The following is a 26,575-nucleotide window of genomic DNA, read 5'->3' as shown; positions in this document are numbered from 1 at the left end:
GATTTAGGTCCTCACCCCGAAACTCATCTTGGTTCCACATGACATTTCCTATCACACTATGCATAGAATCCAAGAATCAGAAAGCTAGTGCTCAAAGAAGGCTTTGAGGTCCTCTCAATCTCCTCATTCCTCAAACTTGTTCACAGATGAGAAATTAGGTCCAGTAAGTTGATATGACCAGTCCAAAGGCTCATCACACAAGCATCTTAAGAGGGACTAGGAGGGCTTCCCTGGTGGCGCAGTGGTTAAGAATCCTCCTGCCAATGCAGGGAACACGGGTTCGAGCCCTGGTCCGGGAGGATCCCACATGCCATGGAGCGGCTGAGCCCGTGCACCACAACTACTGAGCCCGCACGCCACAACTACTGGAGCCCACGTGCCTGGAGCCCGTGCTCCACAACGAGAGGCCACTGCAATGAGAAGCCCGCACACCGCAACGAAGAGTAGCCCCCACTCGCTGCAATGAGAGAAAGCCCGCGCACAGCAACGAAGACCCAATGCAGCCAAAGATAAATAAATAAATATTTAAAAAAAAAAAAAAAAAAAAGAGGGACTAGAACGTAGATCTCGGAGACCTCCACAGTGGAGGTGTCCTTTCTGTGACCAGCCCCTCGGGGCAGCCTCCGTGTCCTTCTGCAGCCTAGCCCAGTGTTCCTGCACTTGATTTCTGTGACCCACAAGGGCAGCCTGGTTCGAGGTCATCACTGGGGTTTGGGTCAAAGCCCACTGATAATAAAGGGGTTCCTCTGCTTTGGTTGGCCCCTCTGTGCATGTATTCCCTTGGGGATGTGGCAGGGAATACTGGCTGGCTGGGGACAAGGTTTGGGAGTTTGTATCCTATACCCTAGCCAAGGATTTCATCTACAAAGATAAACTGGCACCTCTTCTATCCCAATTTACTCATCACAGAAGCGGTGTTTTCTTTATATCACCATGCCTTTCACTCCCTCAAGAGCCCTCTGAAAGTTGCTCCAGCCCCATCCCCTGTCCTAGATAGCCATTCTCCTGGAGGCCTCATCTGGCATCAACTAAATGAAACTCCTTATGACTAATTGCCCTCTTTTGTTTATTTGTGTGCAGCTTGAAAGTCTTTACATTATCCAGAGTTCAGTTATATCCATTAAAATAGATAAAATAATCAAATATGGCAATTAAGCTCATATATATAAAGTGTAAGGGTATTCTTTACAGGGACGTGTGGACTTCTTACACTGATTTTTTAAAAAATTTTATATTGGACTCCAGTGTTCTATGGGGGCATATAATTACCATAGGTTGAAGGGGCTGCCTGTAATTAATCTCTCATCGCTCAGCGCTTACCAGACCAGGGCTGTGTTTGAGAATTTCCCTCTCTGATCTGCAGTACTGTTGTGGTTCATGGACTCTGTATCCTTGTTCTCCCTGATAGCATCTGTGTCATTTGTCACTGGATGGGGGAGAGGGGTTGGTAATCCAATATGCCGGGCTCCATTTGCTGTATTAGACCATAGCCAGACACCAAATAAGAAGCAACAGGGAAAGAAAAAAAAACACGGTGAAAGGAAGCCTGTGTAGGAGACACCGTGGCCGACTTCCCATCACTTCCTTCCGCCCGCCTGCCCGCTCCTTGGGGAGCAGCCTGCTGTTAGAGGGAGAAACTGACCCCAGCCCCCAGCTCTCAGGTTCAGCCCTGACCATTTCCGCACAGTCATAGTAATCCCATCCCCCTCGCCCTAGAGTGACTGGTTTAGGCAACCCAAGCCTAAGCCAATCAACACAGCACATTCTTTACTCAATAAACTGGCTTAAGATTGGGCACATGGCCCAATCTGGGTCAATGAGACATCAGAAATGTGCTGGGGGCTTCTGGCAAAGGTCACTCACTCCTCTGATAGAATTACCAAAAGCCAGTTCTCTCTCCTCTGGACACTGTATTGTGGGTATGAAGTTAGAATTGCTGCAGACATTTAACCAGCATGAAAGAAGCCAGCTGAGGAAGAAACTTAACCACAGAAGGCAGACTGGAAAAAAAGTGGGTCCTTGACATCACTGCACTGCTAAATCAAATCTCATTCTACTTATGCAACTACTAAAAAATCCACATTTGTATGAGCCAGTCCAAACTAGGGTTCCTTTCTTGCACAAGAAGAGCCATAACTGATACAACATCGCGGGCCGCAAATGAGGAACGTGCTTGAGAACTTCTCACCTTGCTGCCAGCCTTACCACGTGCCCAGCCCCTAGGACAGTGGGTAACGGAGGCTGAGGATGCACCGCTGACCAAACCGTTCTCTCCCATTTCCTCAAGCTTGCTGCCTGACAAAGGCCAAAGTGCAGCCTGCATGCCCCCCCCCCTCCTGCAGGGCTAAGTCCTGTCTACCTGATGGCAGTGGTAGCTGAGAGCAGAAACCTGGGGGGTGGGGGGCGGCGGGGAGGAGATGCTGAGGTACCTTAGTGGCACACACAGGGAGGGATGCATGAGAGGTAGGACCTGGGTCCCTGGGCATCCTCCTCCACTCCTCCTCCCAGCATGGCCCTGCCCCACTATCCCTGATGGGACATCTTGATGGGCCTTGTGTGAGGACATCCCTGCCCCAGCGGGGTGGCTGCTTTCCTCACAGGGGTGAAAGAGCAAGACTTGGAAGGCAGGCAGGACAAGGAGCTGGGAAGGTGTGTGTATAAAAGCTCCAGATCCCAATCTAGGGTCAGGTCAGGCCTACTTTGGAATTTCTCCCGGGAGCTAAGGGTATGGTGAGAAGCTCAGGGACACATTCCCTGAAGGCTAAGAAGTTGTTAAATAGCAGAGAAGGGGCAGATCAACAATGGAAAACACTGGCCTAATAAGGTCAGGCCAGATTTTTGCCTTCGGATGTGCTCAAAGTCCATTTGGCGCTGCTTGTTACAAACACACACAGCACACAGCTAAAACACTTAGCTTTCCACTGCAGCCTTACAGCTGGAACACTAAATTCCACTGCAGCCTTACAGCTGAAACACTAAATTCCAACAGAAGAACTTTCTGGAAACTGGAGAAATCAGCTAAGTTTTTAATTAGGTTGTCTTTCGAGGCACCTTTGACGCAGCGCTCTCATTCTCTGTCACCCACGTGCAGCAAATACTTGTTCATAAGCCAGAAATGTAGAAATGGTTCTTGTCAAGTTTTCTTAAGGCCCACTTACTGCTCCTAGCAACCTCCACAAAAATACCTGCATTTCTGCATTTGCTTTGCTGTCCTCAGTTTTGATAATGGAATCTCCTCCAGCAAGCACTCCTTCTCAGGTTCTCACCAAAGCCATCTCCACCAGGAGCATTACTTTCCTCAGGACCAGGAATCAAAGGACCACAGGGGTCCGTGCCCTCTGGCTCCAGGGGGAGACAAAGACTTTAACCACCGAAAGGATTCCGAAGAATGCAATGCTAATGGCAGTGGGGTTTCAGAGCTCATTTAAAGACAACATACACAAATGAACACATGAAATTACCTTGTTTGGCAAAAAACACACAAACAAACAAAAAAACCCAAAGAGAGAGAGAGGGAGAGAAAGTACTATGCAAACAAATATAAATGCAAAATAAGATGATGATATAAATCTCACATTACCTATAATGGGAGCTTTGCTTTAGGGGGAAAGGAAAGGAAAGAAGGGGCAAGAGATAGGGATAAGTTAGTTCTATCCACAAGATGGGACAGCCTTATGCAAAGACCTCATGTTGCTTTGTGCACAAGATACAGGCCACGGTGATTAAAGGACAGGAGGTGATGCAGACGACAGCACAAAGCCATTCTCCTCTAGACTTAGCACTAGTCTGACCTTCATCAGAAAGTGAGATTAGAGGGTTTGGCCTGTGTCCAGAGGACATCTGTCATGAGATCTAAAGGAGATAGACGGAAAAAAAAAAAAAAGCTTGAATTGGCTCACAGTAAAACAAGAATGTTGGGCAAAATTTGTCCAAGCCAAACTGTATTTTATGGTAACCATTCGCTCTCTCCTCAGCTGGTAATTCTGTTTCAAATTCATTTTAAGTAACATGTAATACGCCATCTTACTAACTTTTATGGAGATGTGTGATACTGAGAACTGAGATCAAACATTTGGGACTATAGGAATTGGATGTTAACTATATCCAATTAACTTAGAAATGAACGTAGGGAGGCTTTACAAGATTGTAGATTCTTGCGTGTAACCACTGGGAAAATCCAAGGATTTGTCTCTATACTCAAACAAAGGAAGGCATTTGGGGCAGAGGACTCCTCTGAGTTAAGAGGTCTGATCCTTTCTTGTGTTTGCTGTGGGGCCTCCATCGGTAAGTAGTTCACGCTGGGGGAACAACCAAACAGCTGCTGGAGGAGCCCCCAGCACCTGGCTTCCTCTTAAACCACTGCACGTGGAAGTCTGGGCCTGTGTGTGGTTGTGCACCCCGCCTGGGCAGGCAGTGGGCCGTTAGGAGGCAGGTTTCCATCCCAGCTCTGGCACTATCATGCTGAATAACCATGGACACCTGATTTGATTTCTCTGTCCTAAATTTCGTCTGTAAAATGAGACTATTAGACTAAATCAAACAGCTTCTCATCTCATGCCTAGTGAAAGTCAAATTCATCATAATTGTCCACAACGTGCCACCTTATCTGGCCTCTCACCATCTCTCTGGTTCATCCCCTGTCCTCTTTCTTATCAGCACTAGGGCTGTTTCTGGAATACCGTGCCCACTCCCACCTCAGGACCTTTGCATCTGCTTTCCTTCTGCCTGGAATGTTCTTCCCCAGGTTATTCACAGGTGTGGCTCCCTCACATATTTCAGGTGAGTCTAATATCACATTCTCTGTGAGGACACACAATTGCAAATCCTACACACACACACCCCGCCCCCATCTTTATCCTCCTATTCAGCTTAAAAACATTTTTTTTCCTCCTTAGCACTTAATAGTATCCCACCTACTATATATTTTACTTATTTATTTTATTGTCTATATCCCCTAGTAGAATGTCTACTCTCCAAGGGCAGGGATTTCTCTCTGTTTTGTTCACTGGCGTATCCCTGGTACCTGGAAGAGTCCCTGATACAGAAGAGGAATTCATTAAGTTTTGCTGAATGGATGCATGCACGGGTGGGTGGAAGGGAGGGCAGGAGGAGTACAGCTCTCTACCATGACTTCTAGCTCTGAGGTCTGTGGGCTGCGGTGTCCATGTCCTCTGCCACCACTGTACAGGTTGGACTCCATAACCACATGAAACAACAAGCCAACCCAGAGACGTACGTGGTGGGCTTTCACTCTGCTGCAGACCCTCTCGAGTGCTGCTTCCTGCACGTTCCATGCTCTGAGCTGCTGAAGGGCCACATACATCCTACACTCTCAGCAAGACCACGGCCTCCAAACATTGTCTATGGGAGATTCCTTATATTGGTGCTCAGCTCCATTTCCTAGAGTCAAAATTAATACTTTTGGGGGGAGCACAGTTACATCCATCTCCTTTCTCAAACTCTGCATCTAAAATCCCCAGGGGAAAGAGAAGTAAGCTTCTCTGTTGCCAAGATGACCACACTATTAATTTAACCTGCAATGAGAAGAGGTGGTGATGCCCCCCGTGCATTTCAGCCAGTTCCACTAGATGGCGACATGGTCTGGGTGTGTTGGTCTCCACGGCTGACGTTTACCAGCCACACAGAATAGAGAAGCTCCCACACACCCCTCCTGTTCTCTGATATACTTATCTCCTTGCCTCCTCTTCACTTTTAGCCTGGCTATTTTCAACCAATAATTTACGTTTGCTCCTAAATGGTTCATGCTTACTCACGAATGCATTTAATGTAATCACTCCAGCCTTGGAAGTTTTATGTCCGCTTCTTTCTGCCAAAGTACATTACTTACCCTAACCCCCGCTGTAGAACTCTATCCAAAATTCACTTCTCCCACAAAACCTGCCCAAGCAAACCTGGCTCTGATTCCAACTGTATATATGCCATGATATACAGTCACAGACACATAACCAGTTTTATATATTGGATAGAATGTGTCTATATACATATATAAAGAAAGCTGACAGACAATCACACACACAGCTCTGGGCATCTGGTAGGCAAATGTACATTTCATATAAATGATGTCCAGGTGACCACGTTCCACATAACAGAAGTAGTCACGGCTCTACGAAATAGCATTGGCTGCCAGAGGTTCAATTCATGGGCCAAGAAACGAGATATATTAACACTCATCTATGTCTTCCAATTTCTAGTTCCTTCCTAGTATTCAATTTAAGGTCCAGAAAGTCTTTTGAGCAGAAAAATTTTAGATAAACCTCAACAAATATTATGTATAGACTTGAACAAGAGTGTGTAAATACCAATATAACTTTAAGGGCTATTTTAAAAGGCTCTCTTTATTTCAATCCTTGAAGACGTTTCCAATTTATCTTAAAATTAAGTTTACTTACAGAAGCATTAAGTAAGGCTGAAAACAAGCCTAAGGTATATTTTTAAAGTACAAAAGGCCTTACGTGTGGGGTTAAATCCCTTATTGGCTGTTAGAGGAAATGGTAGCAGTGATATTCTGACAAACCCCTACATAATGCGAGAACAGAAATAAACACCCTTGTGTTTGCAGTTCTCCTCAAGGTGTTACCGCCACTACCAGACCACTGGGATCCAGAGACATCTGAGAGTTAGTAAACACATATAATTTGTCAAAAGGAGAAACTTTATGTGAAAAAGTTCTCGATCGGTTCAGAGCCCCATTTCTGAAACATTTCAATCCTTCATTTGTGTACAAATGAAACTGTCTACATGCAAACTTCAGATGCCATTTTTTCCACCCACAGTATTCAAACGTCTGTCAGCTTAATATCAGTTCTCCACACCCAGAGTCATAGCAAAAAAAAACCAAAACGAAACAGTGAACACAACCACTCTAAAGCCGTGACCAAAGATTATTTCCCTGTAGACAGCAACACCACGGTGTTTAGTCATCTGAACATTCTGCCAGATTCTGACAAAGATGTTACATCGAAGTTAGTCCGAGGGTACAGTTAACTCACCTAGTTTCAGCATATTCCCCCGTATCAATCAGAAGGACAGCTTCACAGAGTCTCGGTAAAGTCACACAGACCGGAGAAACATACACAGCCACACTGTTGATGTGTATTCTCTGGCATCCGTATCGCCTTCAGGGACAGTCAGTCCTCCCCGAGAATAATTCAACAGAATTGATACCGTCCTTTCGAAAAATCAACCATAAGCTTACCAAACCAATGCACAGAAGACAGTGGTCAACAACAGTCACTTTAAAAGTTGTTTTGCTTGTTATTCTGGGACCTGGGTTTCATCACCTATAGTGGAATGCGTTATGCAGCCTTTAATTGTGACTCCAGAGAGGTCTCCACATCCACACTGGGACAGACTGGTCGCTGCCTGCACTTGCTACCCGTAAACCGCAACTACACAGAGACACAGGGATCACCTGTGATAGGTGAACGGGCGATAGTTTCAAAATCAAGCAGAAACAGGAAGTCTAACGTTTCTACATGCTAGGAAAGAGGAGCAGTTACTTGAAAAAAAAAAAAGGGAGTAGCCCTAATCATAGATGCCTAGAAAAAAGAAAATTAAAAAAAACCTCATTCCTACCTGGCCAGTATAAACATGAATGTCTATTAATAGTGAGTATTGCTTAAAGGTGTTCTGGTTCTCAGGAAAACTAGAGAATAGAGTTTGGACAACATTGCTACTTAAAATCATTAGTCATTTGTTTTTGAAGAGAAGATAAGGTCTTCATAAAGAATGTATGTATGACTGCATCCACGCACACGCAATACACACATGTACATACGTAGAGATATATGCACATGTACACTCTAACAGTCTCTTTAGAAGCTTATTTATTTACCTGGGCATTTGACAGTCATCATCACCCACAAATCTTTCCCTTATCCATCCCCACCAGGCAAGGTTCGGCCAGTCCCACAAGGCCCACTTCAAGGGCAACCCCTCTATAAATCCTTTTTCTGAGGATCCCAAACAGGTGTTACCATCTCAGCCACTTCCTTTAACCACCACGGCACCTCCATTGAGCCTCCTCGGTAACACTTTCTGGGTACCTCTAACAGTTGTCCTTCTATTATCTTTGGTGGCACATCTATCTTACCTTCAACTGTGTGGTAAGTTTGTTGATTTGATTTTTTATCTTCTGCAGCAGTAACACTCTGCCTTGAGCCTGCTAGGTACTCAGCAAAAAAGATCCAAGTGGAATGCAACGGACAAATGCTCTGGAGTCTGCTGGGTCAGGTTCAAATTCCTGCCACACCACTTCCTGGTTTTGTAGACTTGCAAGTTACTTCACTTCTCTGAACAATTTTGTTCTCTGTCAAATGAGAATAACATCATCTGCCTCGTAGAATTGCTATCCAGATGTAAAGAGAACCATGTGACGCACATAACATATTGCCCGATTCACAGCAAATGCTCAAATAGCAATAAGCATTATTGTTGACCTGAAATAAAATGAAATGCCTGTAGGGAATTCCCTGGCGGTCCAGTGGTTAGGACTGGGCACTTTCACTGTCGTGGCCTGGATTCAATCCCTGGTCGGGGAACTAAGATCCCGCAAGCTGCCCAGCAAAAAAAAAAACAAAAAAACAAAAAAACTCAAATGCCTACTACTAAATCAGGGAGGAGGCTGAAAGAAATACCAAATCAACACCAACTGACAAACACATTACACTTTTCTCATTTCCTTCAGCCAGCGTTATCATGTGACTAACTCACAGAGGTTTGAAGTTTATACCTTAGAAACCGCCCTTTTGTGTTCCTTTGTGTTACCTCCCCAAATTCTGACTGGCCCCTTGATGCTATGACAACTTCATCGGGGACTAAGGGTCAAAGAGGATGCCAAGAGAAAACTCCTCCTGGAAGCGAAGGACTCCAAATCAGAAAGACCTCCCAAACCCCGGTACACTGGCAATTTCAAGGGTAAGTTACAAAATGTAAAGAGCAGAAATGCTTTATCTAAACAGAGGAAGCAGGGTCTCACATTTCCTTAAAATGTGGCCTCGGGGGGTAGCTGCATGGCTGGGTGGCTACCGGGAGCCACTCTGTCCACTGCTGTGAACAGAGCAGCACAGTGAGGCTGCAGGAAGGGAAGGCAGGAGGGAGAGGTGCACGGCATCACAGAACACAACTGCCAACATGGCAGCACAGCCCTCGCACATGCTCCAGACACAGTCGTGGAAGTCCTGCCTGGGAGAAGCAAGGGCAGAGAAGGCTGCAAGCATTAGAGTCTCATGTATCCGTTGGGCACCTCCGTACCCGAGAGAACCAATTCTTGATTTTGGAGACAGCACTCCAACAACGGGAGAATAAACAGCAACAAATCTAGGGAATCCCCTGGCAGTTCAGTGGTTAGGACTTGGCACTTTCACTGCTGGGGCCCGGGTTCGATCCCTGGCCGGGGAACTAAGATTCTGCAAGCCACGCGGTGCGGCCAAAGGAAAGCAACACATCTGGATGGGCTACAGATCAGGCAGGAGGTCATGTCCTTAAGACGTCCCTCCTTCCTCTCTTACTTGAGACCAGAATGCCGAGGTCTTACGTATTCAGAGCTATTCAAAGTTTGCCGTTTAAAGCGGTCCCAGCAGTTGTAATTTTAAATTCTGCTCATCCTCCATTTGGGAAGAAAGAAGAATCATAGACAGAGGCTAAAGATCGGGGAGATTGTGGAGCACTCAAAACTCACAGAATAGCCTTATGTGACAACGTATCTAACTCGCTTCAGTTGCCTTTGGAGATACGAACACAGCTCTCCTATGCTTCCCTAGGACTTGCAATTAGGACGTTCCTGACAGAGTTAAGGATCAACAGTTGTGACAGTTGCCCAGTGCAGAAGCATCATCTGTGCCCTGAGACAGGGAGATGGGAGGCAACCAGAACTTCTATCCCTAGAAACCCTGCGTGATGGCCTAGCGGCCGAAGACTCTGTCCGGATCCAGCCTTACAAAGGTGATTGGTGCGCAGGAGTACGCATGGCTCTCTCTCTTTCTGGCGAGCTCAGCTCTGCAGCTGAAGCAAGGTACCGCTCAGCACCCCAACACCCCCGGGAGTGCAACTGGCATTGCTGGTGATAGAGGCACTCTGGAGCTTGGCAGTGACACTAAATAAGCCGTCGTTAGGGAAGTCTGAGCGCGTCTTACGTGGTATTTCTTCTCCAGCTATCTGCAAGCAAGCACATGACGGTGGCTTTTAGAAAACCAAATCCTGCTCCTGAGCGTACATGCTCTCCACATTATCTAGGCATCTCAGAGCAAGGCACAATCACTTCAATCCACTGTCTCCACACCCCGGGAAGGTGGGTGGCAAGCGCAATTTCAAAGAGGTGAAGCAGCATATTCAACAGGGCCCTGCAAGGTGGGGCAGGGCTGAGAAGAGAAGCCATGAGACCTAAGCCATGAGGCCCAGGGTGATCTCCAGAACACATGCTCTCTCTCTGGCCTAGTTTCACTGACTGCTTATTACACACCCCAGGAAAAACATTTCCTCTATGGCCACCCACATCCTCATGGCTGCATGAAAATTTGCATTTCACTTGTTTATTTCAACAGATTCTATAGTCTCTGGGTCAGAACTGGAATTGTCTGCAAAACACCTTGATCTTTATGCTTTGGCATCCCATATGCTCCCTAGCCCCTAGTGCAGGATCTAGTGACTGCCAAGAGTAGTGTTGTTTTCTTTCCATTCGACCCTCCCCTTTCCCCATCAGTCCTATCTGGACCCTCCTTTTTGGCCTTCTCCCAGCCACCTCAACCCTCTCAATGGCCTCCCTAAAACCAGAGAACTGAGCAGGGTCTCCTCCTTGATTCAACTTGCTTCCTTTGCCCATCTGCTCTTCTTCAAGGAGGAAGGAGTCATTGGCAAGGGAGGAAGGCACGCTAAAGGGGAATTACTCCAGGGGACTCAGTGTCTGAGACTGGTAAGGTGCTCCAGAAGCGTTTTCTGGATGTTATCACAGAGACAGTGGCTGGTCAGACTCACCCTCTCTCACCCAAAAGGGCTTGTGCCAGCATAGAAGCGCATAGTTCATGCCTGGACCAGGGTCGGGAAATCCCACTAGATGCCGAGCAGCGTGCATGATTTCCCTACATTCGCTCAGCCCTCACCGAAACCCTGGGAGGTGGGCACCATTATCCCCGGGTTACAGGCGAGGAAACCAAGCTCCATAAATTTAACATACGTGCTCAGTGCAATACCAAGATAGGAACATAAGGATCTCATTCCAAATCTGTTGGCTTTTATCTCTTCATACCATATCACGAAAGTGTCCTTGGTTCACCAGACATAAAGCACAAATAGGGGACTGTCTGGAAAATAAAGAGAACACCTGGCAACCCACCTTTCAAGGTTGGGCAGAGCAGTGAGTTCAACAGTGGGAACTGGAGCTACTGGGGGCCAGCCCTGGCCTCAGAGACAGGGCGGGGGTGGAGATTTCTCAAGTCCATTCTCACATTGACTGCACTTTGCAGCCTCCTCCTAGATGGGCTGCATAAAAAATAAGTGTGGGAAGGCAGACTTTTCTATCACATAGTACGTGTTTGTAGGTTTTAAGGATAAATTTTATAAAATGTTACTCAGAAGCAAGTAAACAAACAAATGGATAAATAAATAAATAACCGCTTGGCTGGTTAGCAGTGCAGTGGTGGCGAGAGCCAGATCTTAAGACTCTAGAAGGAGCACTTATGTCTGTCTTCCTATGATGCAGGCTCCAATCTCTCTTCACACTCGCACCACCAATGAAAACACTAAATCAGGCTTTACAAAGCACAGAAACACCGAGCGCCTGTTGCAGTAAATATGCTGGCACTTGAATGTGGTTTATTTTCTGCTGAGCTGAATATAAACAGAGTCCTGACATTTTATAGCATTCTTCCATTGCAAACCTTCATGTGAAACTGAACACGATCCTTTGTAATAAAATACTAAACTAATTAAACTCTAAATTTGCCAAGAAAAACTCTCCAATGGTAGAGTTAATTTCTCTATAAATTTCTAGAATTTCTAGTTAATACACACCATATGATACTTCCCAAGCTGAATTCCTCATCCTCCTTCCATGGCCAAACCTGATCATTTCCCTCTCTCTTTTAACCTCTGTGGATCCCATCATCACCCTGTCAGCCAGTCATCACTGATTCCTCTCTTGGTTTGGATGGTCTCTCATTCACCACGTTCTGCTGTCTTTCCATCTGTGCTTCCACCATTCTCATTTGGATTCTGTTAAACCCTTTGCTTTCAAGGTGGCAGAAGGTTATTTTCTTGAAACGACAACTTTCCAGAGAAGGCCATCAAAGCAGTTCTACTCTCCATTCTCCTTTAGAGGACAGAGAGCTTTTTCATTTTGTAGTTTTACCCATGTGGCTATTTGGAAAGCTAAATTTGAAAAAAACAACAAGAACAACTTTCAGAAATGTTTCAATTTAGAGAGCCATTAGAAATTACAGCATGTCTTGAGTAAAGTTTCTCCTTGATTTTTGCCCCCAGGAAACACACACACCAGTTTTGACCATTTGCAGGGGAAGGATGATTGTGTCCCCCAGTTCTGGGCCTCATCCCATTTGTACTCAGAGGCCCCCTGCTCAGGCACCCACCATCAGCACTTGTCTTCCACCCCATCCTCCTCCATCTAACAGCTGAACAAATTTACCCAACGACAAGCTGACGTCAAACAAGCTTCTTCCATGTGGTGACTGAGGAGCAGACACTGCCAGCAAACCACGTCTCACCTCCTGGAGAGATGTCGGAGCCCCATTTTCCCTTCCCACTAAGCAGTCCTCTCTTACAGATGAGGAGGGGCCACTGGAGCCCAGAGTTTCCTATCCTGTCGTACATTTCTGTCTCCCCTCCTCTATCCTCTCGTCACCCAAAGTCCTTCAGGACAACGGAGAGCACATGGGCTAGTTTAATCTGGAAAATGCTCACTAATACAGCAAAAGGAGGGCTTCCCTGATGGCACAGGGGTTAAGAATCCGCCTGCCAATGCAGGGGACACGGGTTTGAGTCCTGGTCTGGGAAGATCCCACATGCTGCGGAGCAACTAAGCCCGAGCGCCACAACTACTGAGCCTGAGCTCTAGAGCTCGCGAGCCACAACTACTGAGCCCGTGTGCCACAACTACTGAAGCCCACGCGTCTAGAGCCCGTGCTCCGCAACAAGAGAAGCCACCGCAACGAGAAGCCCGTGCACCACAACCAAGAGTAGCCCCCGCTCGCCGCAACTAGAGAAAGCCCGTGCGCATCAACGAAGACCCAACGCAGCCAATAAATAAATAAATAAATAAATAAATAAATAAATTTATATGTAAAAAAAAATACAGCAAAAGGATGGGTTGAAACTAAATTCATATGCCTCCTTACCCCCAAAGAGCTTCTCTTCTGGGCTCCGTATCTCATCTTCCCATCAGCCGTTCAGACTTGAAACCTCAGGGACATCGTGGACCTCACTCTCCCCCTGCCAGCCACCAAGTTCTCACATTTCCCCACTCTTGCAGTGCCCCTCTGCCTCGCCCTCGTTCCAGCCCCAATGCCCTATCCTATCTCAGGCCTCATCCGCTGGCCTCAACTTCCTGCTCCTTTCACTTGCCTTCACGGCACATCTTCTCAAAGCACAGCTCTAGCACCAAGACGTCACTATCTGTGCCCAGAATTGAGTTGAAAAAGGGCTTCCCCATCCTCACTTTACGACATCACTCTCTGATGAGGAATGTGCCATGCTTCCCAGCTGCTCATGGACCAGAGTCCACTCTGTCAGCACAAGATTTAAGGTGGTCCCCAGTCCTGCCCCCATCAGGCTTAGCACTGTTCTACTTCCGGGCCCCTGCTCACCCGCTTTCCTTGGCCTCTGGGGTCCTTTCCACCATCATCAGCTACAAAACACTGCCAGCCTCCCAAGGTTCAGCTCACAGAAGGCCTGTCATGATGCCTGCAGCCAGCTCCTACTCCTCTGTCTCCTCTGCAACTTCAAAGCTTCTTTACCACATTTAGCCCGTTTTGCCCCAAGGGAGAGCCATTGCTATATACATCTCATCATCCCACTACAGTGTACTTCCCTAGGCAACAGGGAGATTTCTTCATTCATTCAACAAAATTAACCTGCATTTACCTGGTACTTCCTGCATGCCAGGCACTGACTTAGGCGCTGGGCACATGGTGGGAAATAAAACACATGAACTGACATTCAATGGGAGCAAGATCTGGCAGCCAAGTAAACACATAAATAACTAAAGGACAGATTTCAAGAGGGGCGAGGATGGAAATGAACAGGGGGTTCTGATGGAGACCACTCTGGCAGAGGTGGCGCCGGAGGTGTATGTCAAGAGCTAGAGGAAGAGCAGGAAAAGCAGCAAGAGGAGCAGGTGCCCCAGGCTGAGACAAGACAAGCTTGGCCCACTCCAGGGAGAGGAGTGGAAAGGGGGCCAGTGTGGCTGTAGTGTTGGAAGCACAAGGAAGAAGCAGCTGGGAGTCGGGCAAAGGCCAGAATAGGTAGGGCCACACAGGGCATGGTAAGAAGTTTATATTATATGGTGGGCATGTAAAACAGGACAAATGTCTGGAAGGCAAAGTGGCAATAAAGATCAAAACCTTCAAACTCCACATGTCCTTTGAACTACTTCCAAGAACACATCCAATGAAACAGAGACAAGTATGGACAGCCGCTAAGAGCGAGGGAGTTGCGTGATGTTATGACAATGGTGAAGGTTAAAAACAGCTCTCCTGTCCAAACAGGGGACTGGTTAAGTGAATTAAGGCATATCTATACAATGGCATGTCATACAGCCTTGAAAAATGATTTTGTAGAGTAATTAATAACATGAGAACTCTTCACAAAGGCTACAAAGCAATATATAAAAGAAATCATATTAAGTACTATACAATTTTTGTAGAGAAAAACTACAGGCATACACAAAACAGCCTGGAGTAATATTCACAAAATGTTTTTTTCCGAGTGCTGAAATTAAGGAGTAACTTTTTTTTTTTGCATTTTTCACTTTTTTGTCAAATTATAGTAGATAAAATACACTACACTACCATGTGATGCTTTTGCAATAAGGGAAAAAGGTTTTCAAAAACCTGTTAGTAACAAGAAGGTATATAGCAGGGTAGATTTCCTACAAATAATAAAGGCTGCTGATCAAGAGATGGCCAGGGCAATCTTCTGTCTTTTTAAGGAATCTTCAGAGCAAAACAGAAAAACAACCCAAAAAAATGTCCCTAGAATTTCAGGCAGGAAGTGTGTCATTCCTTTCTTGCTGATCGCTGATCCCTCTGACTCAGCACTGACTGTTAGGCCCCTCGGATCCTCGTTTTAAAGAAGTTAGAAGATAGAAGAGGATGAAGACTTGGAAACCTCACCCAGGAGCTCCCAGCCCTGGGGCTGAAGTCTGAAATGCCAACCTGGCTCTTCTAAGGAAAAAGCTTTTTACCGTTCTTCTTTAGATTCATTACAACTGAGATCAACAGTCTCACTTATCTTATTACAGGTTAAACATGATTACATTTTTGTCTATTTCTTTTAAATAAGATTTACTCTGCAAGCCCCAAACACTCTGTTGTGCGTAAGCCTTCTTCCCAAACAGGTTTGAAAATGTAATAAACTATTCAGACAAGTCACAACAAGTCTCAGGTATTCTGCTGCCAGCTTACGCAGGCCCAAGTTGAACACGTTCACCGCAGAGGCCCATTAAGCCAGTGTGCGTCCCTGCTGGCCACTGGCTCACAAATGTGGTTTGGTTCCCATGTCCTGTTTGGCAGCCTCCTAAGCTCAGCACTTAACGGCCACTCAAAGAGCACAGATTGGAAATGATTTGCTAGCAGAATCCCACATACTACTTTTAGTTCTGTTTTTAACAACTCTGGAAGCCACGGAGCTGAGGGAAACATATACACGGGACTGTACACAAAAACCGAATTTTTTTAATTCTGGAAACCTTAGAAATTTTAAGACAAATTAAATCAGAATTTGAGGACACTCACAATTACAGTCCAGGGCCTCTGCCTTCCCACATTCATTCAATAATATTTATTGAGGCCTTACTCAATGGTAGCCCCCTGGGGAGGTAGGATGGGGTATGAAGGAGGAAGGGAAGGAGCCAGATACTTCCAAGATACTCTAACAGCTACAGTCAGTTTGAGAACAGGTTATTAAGGATCTTATAAGCCCTATTTAAAATTTTAGACTTTATCAAAACTCTAATAAGGTATCTTAAGCAGGGGATGACACAATCAGATGGATATTTTATAAAGACCAAGGGCAGCACAGGGAGCCAGACTGGTATGGAGGTGGGAGTAGGGGGGCATGTGGCATGTCAACTGTCCTTAAGGGAATCTAGGTAAGAGATGATGGTGGTGACCTGGTCTTAGTTGGTGGCAGTAGGCTGTGACAAGAAGTGTACAGATTCTACAGCTATTTAATGGGAGAACTGATAATATTGGCAATTGACTGATGTAGAGGAAGATGCCTTCCAGGCTTCTGGATAGTCAATTGGATCATCTACTGAGGGGAAAACTTAAAGGGAAGGTAAGTTCAGCTTACTTCCCATCAAATTTGAGTTGCCTGTGAGATATCCAAGTATTGATAAACATTTTACAACTGGACAGACAAGGCTAGGTTAGGCTTGAAATATAACTTTGGAAGTCATTACCATGTAGAGACTCTGAAGGCCTAGGAATGGATGGGATCATGAAGGGAAAGAGTGGAATAAGAAGGGCAGAGAACCCAGACAAAGCCCCACGAAATACTGCCATTTAAGGGATGGACAAAGAAGAGAAAGGAGCCTGCAGAGGAGACTGAGAAGGGGCAGAGAGAGAAAAGAAGGAAATCAGAAGGGTGGATTGTCAAGGAAAAGCCTGCATATAGAAACCAGGAGCAGTAGGGATTTGTGCTGAGCTGTCAAGAAGGAACTGAACGGTGGCCATGCACCCACCATTTAAGTGCCAGATGCTGCTTGACTTCTTCCCCACCCCCTTGATATTTCTGGAGTCGTCTGTGAGCAGGCAGGGCCCAAATGGGAGGCAGCAGAAGAGAGAAGGTTCTGAGATAAACCGGGCAGGAGATCCTGGCCATAAGCCAGCGTGGTCTGCTCAGGGGCTGGAAGAGGGGCCAAGGGCCACAGAAGTGACAGAACACAAGGTTACACAAGTGGCATTCTGTTGTTCAGTCAAAAGTATTTACTGGTCATCTACTGTGTCTGGGCACTGCTGACAGTGCTGGGGACAGAGCAGTGACAAAAGTTCTAGTGAAACAGCCAGAAAAACAGGATGTCAAGCAGAGATAAATGCTGTGGAAGGAAAAAATAAACTAGAAGAAAGGGAGAGAGTGATTGGGAGAGAGGAGCATTTTGGATGGGGTGGTATCTGAGCAGAAAGCTGAGAAGAGTGAGGGAGAGAGCCAAGGAACAAGCTAAGAGGAAGGGCCTTCCAGGCAGAGGGAAGGGTAGGTGCAAAGGTTCTGAGGTAGGAACAAGCTTGGAAGAGCTTGAGGAGCCAGCAAGGCAATGTGGTCCAAGAGGAGTGAAGGAAGCAGGGGTGGTAAGAGATGAGGTTGGAGAGTTAGGCCAAGGCCAGGTCAAGGGAGCCCTCTAGCTCAGGGTAAGGAGGGTGGACTTTATTGATTGTGATGGGAAGGCACGGGGGGGTTACAGCAAGGGAGTGACACGGTCTGATGGGTTTTCTAACAGCACTCTGACTACATGAAAAGTGGCTGAAGGGGGAGGCAAGAGCACAGGGGGCATTAGGAGGCTACTGAGGCCATTGAGATGAGAAACGGTGGTAGCAGGAGAAGTGGTGAGATGTGGGATATGCTTTGGAAGAGAAACAAACAAGACTGGCTGTTGGAATAGCTGTGAAATGATGAGGGATCAAGATGCCGCCAAAGCTTTTCGCCTGAGAGCTCTGTATACAAATGTGTTGACAGAGAAGGGCAAACCCAGCAGAGGAGCAGGTTTGGGTGAGGGGAGAAGGGTGGCGGTGGAATCAAGAAGTCTATTCCTAGAGGAAATTTAAAAGAGACAACAGAATCACCACGTCTGGAGTTTGGAAAAGATGTGTGACGTACGTTAACTTGGGAGTCATTAGCTAGAATTTGGTATTTATTCCGTGGGACTAGATGAAATCACCTGGATTCTCAATCCTGGCTGCACATTAGTATAGCCAGGAAACAGAAACAAAAACAAGCAAGCAAAACAAAATGTGGAGAAAAAGGAACCCTCCTACACTGTTGGTGGGAATGTAAATTGGTACAGCCACTATGGAGAACAGTATGGAGTTTTTTTAAAAAACTAAAAAGAGAGCTACCATATGATCCAGCAATCCCATTCCTGAGCATGTATCTGGAGAAAATTGTAATTCGAAAAGATACATGCACCCCAATGTTCACAGCCGCTCTATTTACAACAGCCAAGACATGAAAGCAACTTAAGGGTCCATTGACAGATGAATGGATAAAGAAAATGTGGCACAGATAGACAATGGAATATTACTCAGCCATAAAAAAGAATGAAATAATGAAAGAATGAAATAATTCTATTTGTAGCAACATGGATGGACCTAGAGATTATCATACTAAGTGAAGTAAGTCAGACAAAGACAAATATCATATGATATTGCTTATGTGTGGAATATAAAAAAAATGATACAATGAACTTATTTACAAAGCAGAAACAGACACACAGATATAGAAAACAAATGCATGGTTACCAAAGGGGAAAGGGGAGAGGGATAAATTAGGAGTTTGGGATTAAAATATACATACTACTATCATCTATAAAATAGATAACCAACAAGGGCCTATTGTATAGCACAGGGAGCTATACTCAATATATTGTAATAACCTATAATCACTTTGCTGTACACCAGAAACCAACACAGCACTGTAAATCAACTACATTTCAATAAAAAAAATTTTTTTAATTTAAAAACTGATGCCCACAAGTCTTCCCCAGAGATTCTGAATTAATTAGACTTGAGTGAGACCTGGCCTCTCTCTCAATTTTTTACCTAAGTCAGATAAAGAAACACTGCCCAGAGTGTATGGAGATGGCAGAGGCCCTCGGAAGGAGGAATTAAGGAGGTAGAAGAAAAGGTGGGTTTGACGCCCTGGAAGCCAAGTCAAGAAAGTGTTTCAAGAGGAGGGAGGGATGAACGATGCTGAATCTTGCTGAGGCTCAGGGCAATGAGGATGGAGAAGTGGCCACGGGGTTCATTAAAATAGAGGTCTCTGGTGACCTTGACAGGAACGGCTTTGGAGGAGGGGAGGGGTGAGGAGGGCAGTGAGAAGGGGAAACCGCATGCAGAGATACCTCCTTGGGAAAGTTCCACCGGACCTAAGAGCAGAGAAGTAAGGTGAGAGCTGGAAGGCTACTTTGGATTGAGGAAGTTTCTTTTTCATTTGTTTTTGTTTTATTTTTTCTCTCTGAGTCTCAATGTGCTGACATTTTTTGCACAAGTGCATTCTTCTCTGCATCATTTGCTTTTTAAGATGAGTGACAAAAAGACGTATTCTGATGTTGATGAGAAAGAAAAGGAGATGGAGAAAGAAAAGGATGTTATAGAAGAGGGGGTATAGTTGCAGGAGGACTTGCAGAAGTTGGAGAGGAAAAGCCATTAAGGACCCTAAACTAATGAAACTAATTCCCCTTCAAATGCCAGGTGTCTTCATTTTTCATTGCTCAGGGGAGGGAATATGTCCTAAAAATCACAGAATGGCTAGACAGGAATGGAACATAAAGATCATCTTGTCCAGTGTCCACTATTAGTCCACTGCCAAATCCCCTGTGTCCTTTCCCATTCGTGGTCTTCCTGACAACCTCCACTGAAAGGGAATTTCTACACCTCTTCACTCCATCCACCCTACTCCTCACAACTCCTCACAACTCTACGATTTATGATCTCTTTGGACACTCCTTGAGCTGAGCCAGAATGTGTTTTCCTGTATTTCAATCCACTGGCTCTGGTTCCATACCTTCCGGATACAAAGAACATGTCTAATCCCTCTTCTATGTCTTTCAAACATTGGGAAACAGTTAACTCTTTCTCCACTCTTATTAATCCCATATGCCCCAAACCAAATCTGTTCTTTTTACATGTGCTGAAAAATAGGTCCCCATTCTAGAAAATATCTAGACAGGGGCTACCTATCAACCCAGTTGTTCTTCAGTATGATGAAGGTATAGACAAGCATATTGCAGTAAAAGTTACACCCATAGATATACAGATTACCCACAATAACCCTCATTTCCAAGAAACCAGAATGTCTCTGGGCGATTTCTACTTCTAGGTTTGGGCTTGATCCATTTAATCCTTAAGCACTAATTTAATTCTTCTCCTCTCCATCCTGTCCCCCAATCCCAGCAGAGAAGAGCTCCCACCTTCCCCCAACACACACACACACACACACACCCCACCACATATGCAAACTGAGGGTCTCAGCAGAATACTGACCATTTACTATTAAGCACACCTGTTATTAAGCACACCTTGTGATGGTTCTCATGGCAGTCAAGTTTTCAGTAAGTTCTACATCATAAATTTGGATTAATTTTCTGCAAACTTCATTCAACAAAACTCCAAAGTCAAAAGAGAAACCTAAATGTTTATATACCCAAAGAGAAATTTTTAAAATACAATTATAAATTAATTTAAAAGCACAGCTACAAAAAAACAGGCTTAGATTAAAATTAAAGTAACCCTTGGATTATGGAGTCATTGCTAAAACTCAGTGAAAACTGGGATACGTTATCCCAACAGAGAAGTTTGGAGTATTCATGCCAAATATTACATGAGCTGTTATTCTTCTAATCTTAATTTAAAACATTCCAACCACTAGGTGTAAAAGGGACCCAGCACAAGAGTATTGGCATAGTGCCTCAAATCACACTAAACTAGAGTAAAACAATTTTAAAGCTATTATTGTAATTAATGCAAAATGCTCATAGTAGGCCCTGAAATATTTACTGAATGAATAAACTGCATTACATTGGATTCAAAGGGTACACCCCACCCAAAAAGGAAAAAACTGAAAAACTATTATAGATATAACTCCAGATTCATATACATGAATTTAATTCTAGTACAAAAGGTTGATGTAGAGCATTAAAAGTACTGCTTAAAATCTCTTGAAATCTCTTTAAAGGACAAATTTTTTCTGAAAAATTGGTAATCAACCACTTGCATAAGGATCAATGAATTCAGAGCAACTTCAAGAGCTTTAGCTATCTACTTTCATAGGTTTTTGGAAACACAAACAGTTTTGAGTATACTTAATAGGTTATGTTTATATCTAATATTAAATTTCACCACATCAATGAAATTTGACAAGTGTACCCAGGAAAAGACAATTTGTTTATGGCAAATATCTTTTATATGTGTTACACTCTGGAAAACTGGGTGTGTGCAGAGGGAGATAAAGTTCATTAAATTAATTACACAATATAATAAATGTAGGTTAAAGAACCTGCTATAAAAGTACTCCTGAATGTCTCAAAATTAAAGAAAACTATACTGCAGTTAAATTAAAAATGGCTTTCCTAGCTTCCTCTTACCCAATCAAAAGAAGAGAAAGAATGCTCTACAGCACATAAAATCATATTTCTTATAGACCATGTATAATCACTGTCAAATGGTTCACTCCCTAATTTTAGAAAACTTTGTTTATAAAAACAAGCAACTCAAAAGCTTATTTAGGGACTCCCCTGGTGGCACAGTGGTTAAGAATCCGCCTGCCCATGCAGGGGACACGGGTTTGAGCCCTGGTCCAGGAAGATCCCACATGCTGCGGATCAACTAAGCCCCTGCGCCACAGCTACAGAGCCTGCGCTCTAGAGCCCGTGAGCCACAACTACTGAGCCCAAATGCCACAACTACTGAAGCCCGCGTGCCTAGAGCCCCTGCTCCACAGCAAGAGAAGCTACTGCAGTGAGAAGCCTGCACACCGCAACGAAGAGTAGCCCCTGCTCATCGCAACTAGAGAAAGTCCACGCTCATCAACAAAGACCCAAAGCAGCCATAAATAAATAAATAAATAATTTTTTTTTAAAAGCTTATTTAAAAATTATTTATTTTGGCTAATTTACATAGGTTAAATTGCAAGCCATTCCCATGCAATAAACTTATGGAACCACAGGAAGACAGTCTGTCTAAAAAATCAGAACCAGGAGATGCACCAGCTACAAGGACAGGCCAGGACCACATACATTATCAGACCCCTGTGATGGCAGACATAGAAGACTCAAGAGGTAGAGGCATTTACTAAGGCACTTCCTTCCCCTCATCTTGCTGGGAGGCCAAAAATATAAACTTCTACATGCTATGCTTTCCTCACAATGGGCATATACATTGCTCTAGCACATCTCATTTCTTAGGCCTGTTTATTCTAGAGCATTGTCTTCCAACCTCAGTACTATTGACATTTAGAGCCCAGGGATTATTTGTTATGGTGGAGCTGTCCTGTGAATAGCTCCACCACAGGTTGTTTAGCTGCATCTCTGATTTCTACCCAGTAGATGCCAGTAGGACATCCCTCCCCTAGTTGTGACAACCAAAAGAGTCTCCAGACATTGCTAAATGTCCCCTGGAGGTTGGGGGCAAAATTGCTCCTGGTTGAGAGCCACTGTTCTAAAGCACTGGTTCTTGGCTACACATTGGAAGGACTTGAGGACTTTTGAAAAATACTGATTCCAAGTCTCACCCTATCCTACCCTCCCCTACCTCCCAAGATTTTGATTTAATTCATTTGGGCTAGGTGCTGGGTATCTGAATTTTTGAAAGCCAGGAGATTCTAAAATATGCAGCCAAGTGTGAGAACCTCTGCCCTAGAGTGTATCAATGATATCAAGGAAGTCCCTGAATCAATTTAAGGCAACACAAAAATGCATTATATTCCTCCAAATTAGAGTATTCTTATCTTGGTATTGGAATCTACATAATTACAGTAAACCAAAAAAAGGTAGAGGAAACGGAAAAAGGTTAACTGTAACGCTGATCTGCCAACTTCTTTTTCCTTTTGATTGGACAGGAACTAGAGCATAAAGATTTACTTGAATCTTAACACTGTATCTGCAAATATTCCGCAATTGGGGTGATTTAGAAACCAAGCTTCATAGGTAGGAAAAACAGAACTATGTCCTCACAGGATGACAACACCAGCTGTACAAAGAAGAAATTTTGGAGCTGCCATCTCTTTAATGAGCACCAGTAAACTGGCCTTGGAGAAATGCTGAGTTCATTAAAAATAATAAACAAGCAAACAAATCATCTGTGGGCTGGAAAGACACTCAGAGAACCCACAGGGGAACTGAAATCAAGCCCTTTCTGGGGGGGCTCATCTTTGCAGTAGATGACATTACCAGGGACCTACCTGGAGCTGACAGCAAAGTTTGAGTCCTGTGCAAAAGCTCCAAGGCCATGAACAGCCCAAATTCTTCCCTCCTCCCCTTATACCTCTGTGTCCTCTGCCAGCCTCAGTATGTTCAACAGCACTGGGCTTAGTTCCAATTTTTGCAGAGAATGGCATGGCACTGCCCCGGAAGGCACTGTTCCCCTAAGTGCCTGGTCTCTGGTTGTGGCTTTCCCGTCAACCATGTGCCAACCTACTGGCTGTGCTAACAGATTGACTGCTGTTCTTTAATTTGGAAAAAAGTAAGTAGACATAAGCATACAAACATTATAGTGATTCTTCTCCCAGTTCAGGAAGGACACTAACCAGCAATTTGTATACTGAGTGTTAACAATGTGTACAGTCGTAAAGGAGATGCCAGTACTGTCCCCATTTGGTAGATAAGGTTATTGAGGCTTATGCAGTTTAAGAAACTTATCCAAGGTAAAGCCAGGACTTGGACCCATTTCTCTCTGGCACCAAAGCCCACGGTCTTAACCACCACAAAATGCTGCCTCCCCTGGTTCTCCAAAAAGAACCCAAATCAATGACTTGAACACCACCCATTATAAATGTTTCAAGTTCTCAGTGATTTGGGTTAGAAATGCTAGGTTAGGAGAAAGTTTCCCAGATATAGAGAGGATGTGTGATATCTAGTTTCATCCCAGACTCCATCAACAAGACCACAGGACACTGTGTATGTCTTTGAACTTGCCCAAAATTAATCCTGGAGTTCAGCTTTGACTCCTCACACTCACCATGCTTTACTGATTCTTCTTTCAAGTCTCTCCCTAATGCTCTATTGTCCTTCCTCAGATTCTCTCATTTCTCACTCTTGGATTTGCAAGTGCCTCTGGCTCAAAACAGCTCACATAACTGCAACCCATCTTGCACACAGATGTCAAATCTTCTTTCAGTTCTGCTTTCAAGTTGTCCCTCTTCTGCTAAAAACTCTGCAAGAGTTCCCCCTTTGTGACGCCCCCAACTCTTCTGCACACCTCTGAAGTCTCCTGCCATCCAGAATTCTCCTCACTATTTCCCACTACACAACCTCAAAACTCTAGTCGGACCAACTTCCACTACCTCCCCCAAACACTCTCTGCTCACACTAACCTCTGTGACCTGGATCTGAGAGTCCTGTTCTCCATGTCTGAATCAAGACCCATGTAGCTCACTTTGAATCCTTTATTGCATTCATTTATTCATAGATAGATAGATAGATAGACAGACAGACAGATAGATGTTAAAAATTGTCTAAGGCAAAACTACCCTACTGAGACACTCTCATCTTTGAATCTGGGGTGCTCCCCTTCCTCCCCCCAAATTTATTAAGCAGTGCCAAGCACTGTTTTTGGTGCTAGAGATAGATCAGTGAGTCTAAGAGATAAAGTTCCCTGTACTCCTGGCATGTTCCTTCTCCAGATTTCCTGGGACTTTTATGGCCAAATCCACCTCTCCCAAAGATGCCAGGACCATACGCATTAATGTTCAAATGAGTTTAGTAAATGCTATGTGCTATATCTAGCATCCCTCTTGAGGAATGAAAATGAGAAGTCCTGCAGAACAGAGCACCACTTATTTGTCAAAGAAACCTGTTTGTGTTCATGAGAGAGAAAAAGGAAAAAAAAATTGTATAGGACATATCTCCTGAGAAAAACTGCTTTACCACTAGTTTGTAAGTTCCCAAAGGGCATGGACAATTGCTATGAGTATTAATTCAGTCCACATCTGTTACTAAATGGTTACTATGAGACAGATCCTGTCCCACTTGTTAGAGATTCATGGGTGAACAAAACAAACACAGGCCAATCATAACCACTATGCTACAATTGCCGCTACTGTATTGTAGGCTAATTGCATTTGAACAAATTATTCAACAGTGTGGAGTAATTATTATTATCCTAGAATAATAATTATTCTACACTGTGGAAAATTTAACATGATTTTGCCCTCAACTCCAACCTAATACACAAATACCTAGCACAAAGTAAGCACTCAAGTATTTGTTGAATAAATGAATCAGCCAATGTCATAAAAGTTAGCACTCAGTTTACAAGCTAAGCTAGATGCATGAAAATGTTTCATGTGCTTTAGCTTTGTCTCCCCAGAGTATGAACTTCTTAAGCACAAGGATCACGTTCTGTTTATTTGTACCAACTAAAACCACCCCATCTTAGGGCTGCTTCATAATATACAATCTCAGAATTTAAAAGAAGCACACATGTCTCTGTAGATGACATGATCTTATATACAGAAGATCCTAAAGATTCCACCTAAAGACTGTTAGAACTAATAAGCTCAGTAAGGTTGCAGGATACATAGTCAATACGCAAAAATCAGTTGCATTTCCAAACACTAACAATGAACTATACAAAATAGAAATTAAGAAAACGTTTATAGTATCATCAAAAAATAAAATACTTAGGAATAAACTTAACCAAAGAGGTGAGAGAACTCTACACTAAAAACTATAAGTCACTGATGAAAGAAACTGAAGAAGATGCAAATAAATGGCAAGATATCCTGCACTCATAGAATGGAAGAATTAAAATTGTTAAAATATCCATATTACCCAAAGCCACCTATAGATTCAATGCAATCCCTGTAAAGATTGCAGGGGCATTTTTTACAGAAATAGGAAAAAAACAATCCTAAAATTCATATGCAACCAAAAAAAAACCCAAATTGCCAAAGCAATCCTGAGAAAGAAGACAAAGCTGGAGGCATCACACCTCCTGGTTTCAAAATATATTATAAAGCTGTAGTAATCAAAACAGTATGATAGTGGCATAAAAACAGACACATAGATCAATGGAACAGAATAGACAGCCCAGAATAAACCCATGCATATATACTCAACTAATATTTGACAAGAGAGCCAAGAATATTCAATGGGGAAAAGACAGTCTCTTCAATAAATGGTGCTGGAAACTGGATAGTCACATGCAAAAGAATGAAACCGGACCCCTATCTGACACCACTCACAAAATGGATTAAATGTAAGACTTAAAACTAAACACAGAGTAAAAGCTCCTTAACATTGGCCGTAGCAATGATCTCATGGGTATGACACCAAAAGTGCAAGCAAGGAAAGCAAAGATAAACAAGTGGGACTACATCAAACTAAAAAGCTTCTGCACAGCAATAGAAACAATCAACAAAAATGAAAAGGCAATCTATGGAATGGAAGAAAATA

General features: G+C 44.1%; 1 protein-coding gene across 7 annotated transcripts in view; it reads right to left on the bottom strand.

Moving 5' to 3' along the window:
* TNFAIP8 (TNF alpha induced protein 8) overlaps positions 1-26,575 on the bottom strand; it is a 122,893-nt gene that overhangs the window by 54,492 nt on the left and 41,826 nt on the right. For 3 of the 7 annotated variants that reach the window (XR_014240873.1, XR_014240874.1, XR_014240875.1), the window contains exon 1: positions 7,011-8,101. The exons of 1 other annotated variant lie outside the window; for it this stretch is intronic. Coding sequence is in view for 1 of the 6 variants with exons in the window: in XM_082378492.1 (XP_082234618.1) it covers positions 7,011-7,023 (13 nt within the window). In the remaining 5 variants the exon portion in view is untranslated. 3 more of the 7 variants (XM_082378496.1, XM_082378494.1, XM_082378492.1) reach the window with 3 other exon arrangements.

The sequence above is a fragment of the Balaenoptera borealis genome (assembly GCF_965194805.1).
Source record: "Balaenoptera borealis genome assembly, chromosome: 2".
In the NCBI taxonomy this organism is placed as follows: domain Eukaryota; kingdom Metazoa; phylum Chordata; class Mammalia; order Artiodactyla; family Balaenopteridae; genus Balaenoptera; species Balaenoptera borealis.
This window is presented reverse-complemented; position numbering and strand designations above follow the sequence as displayed.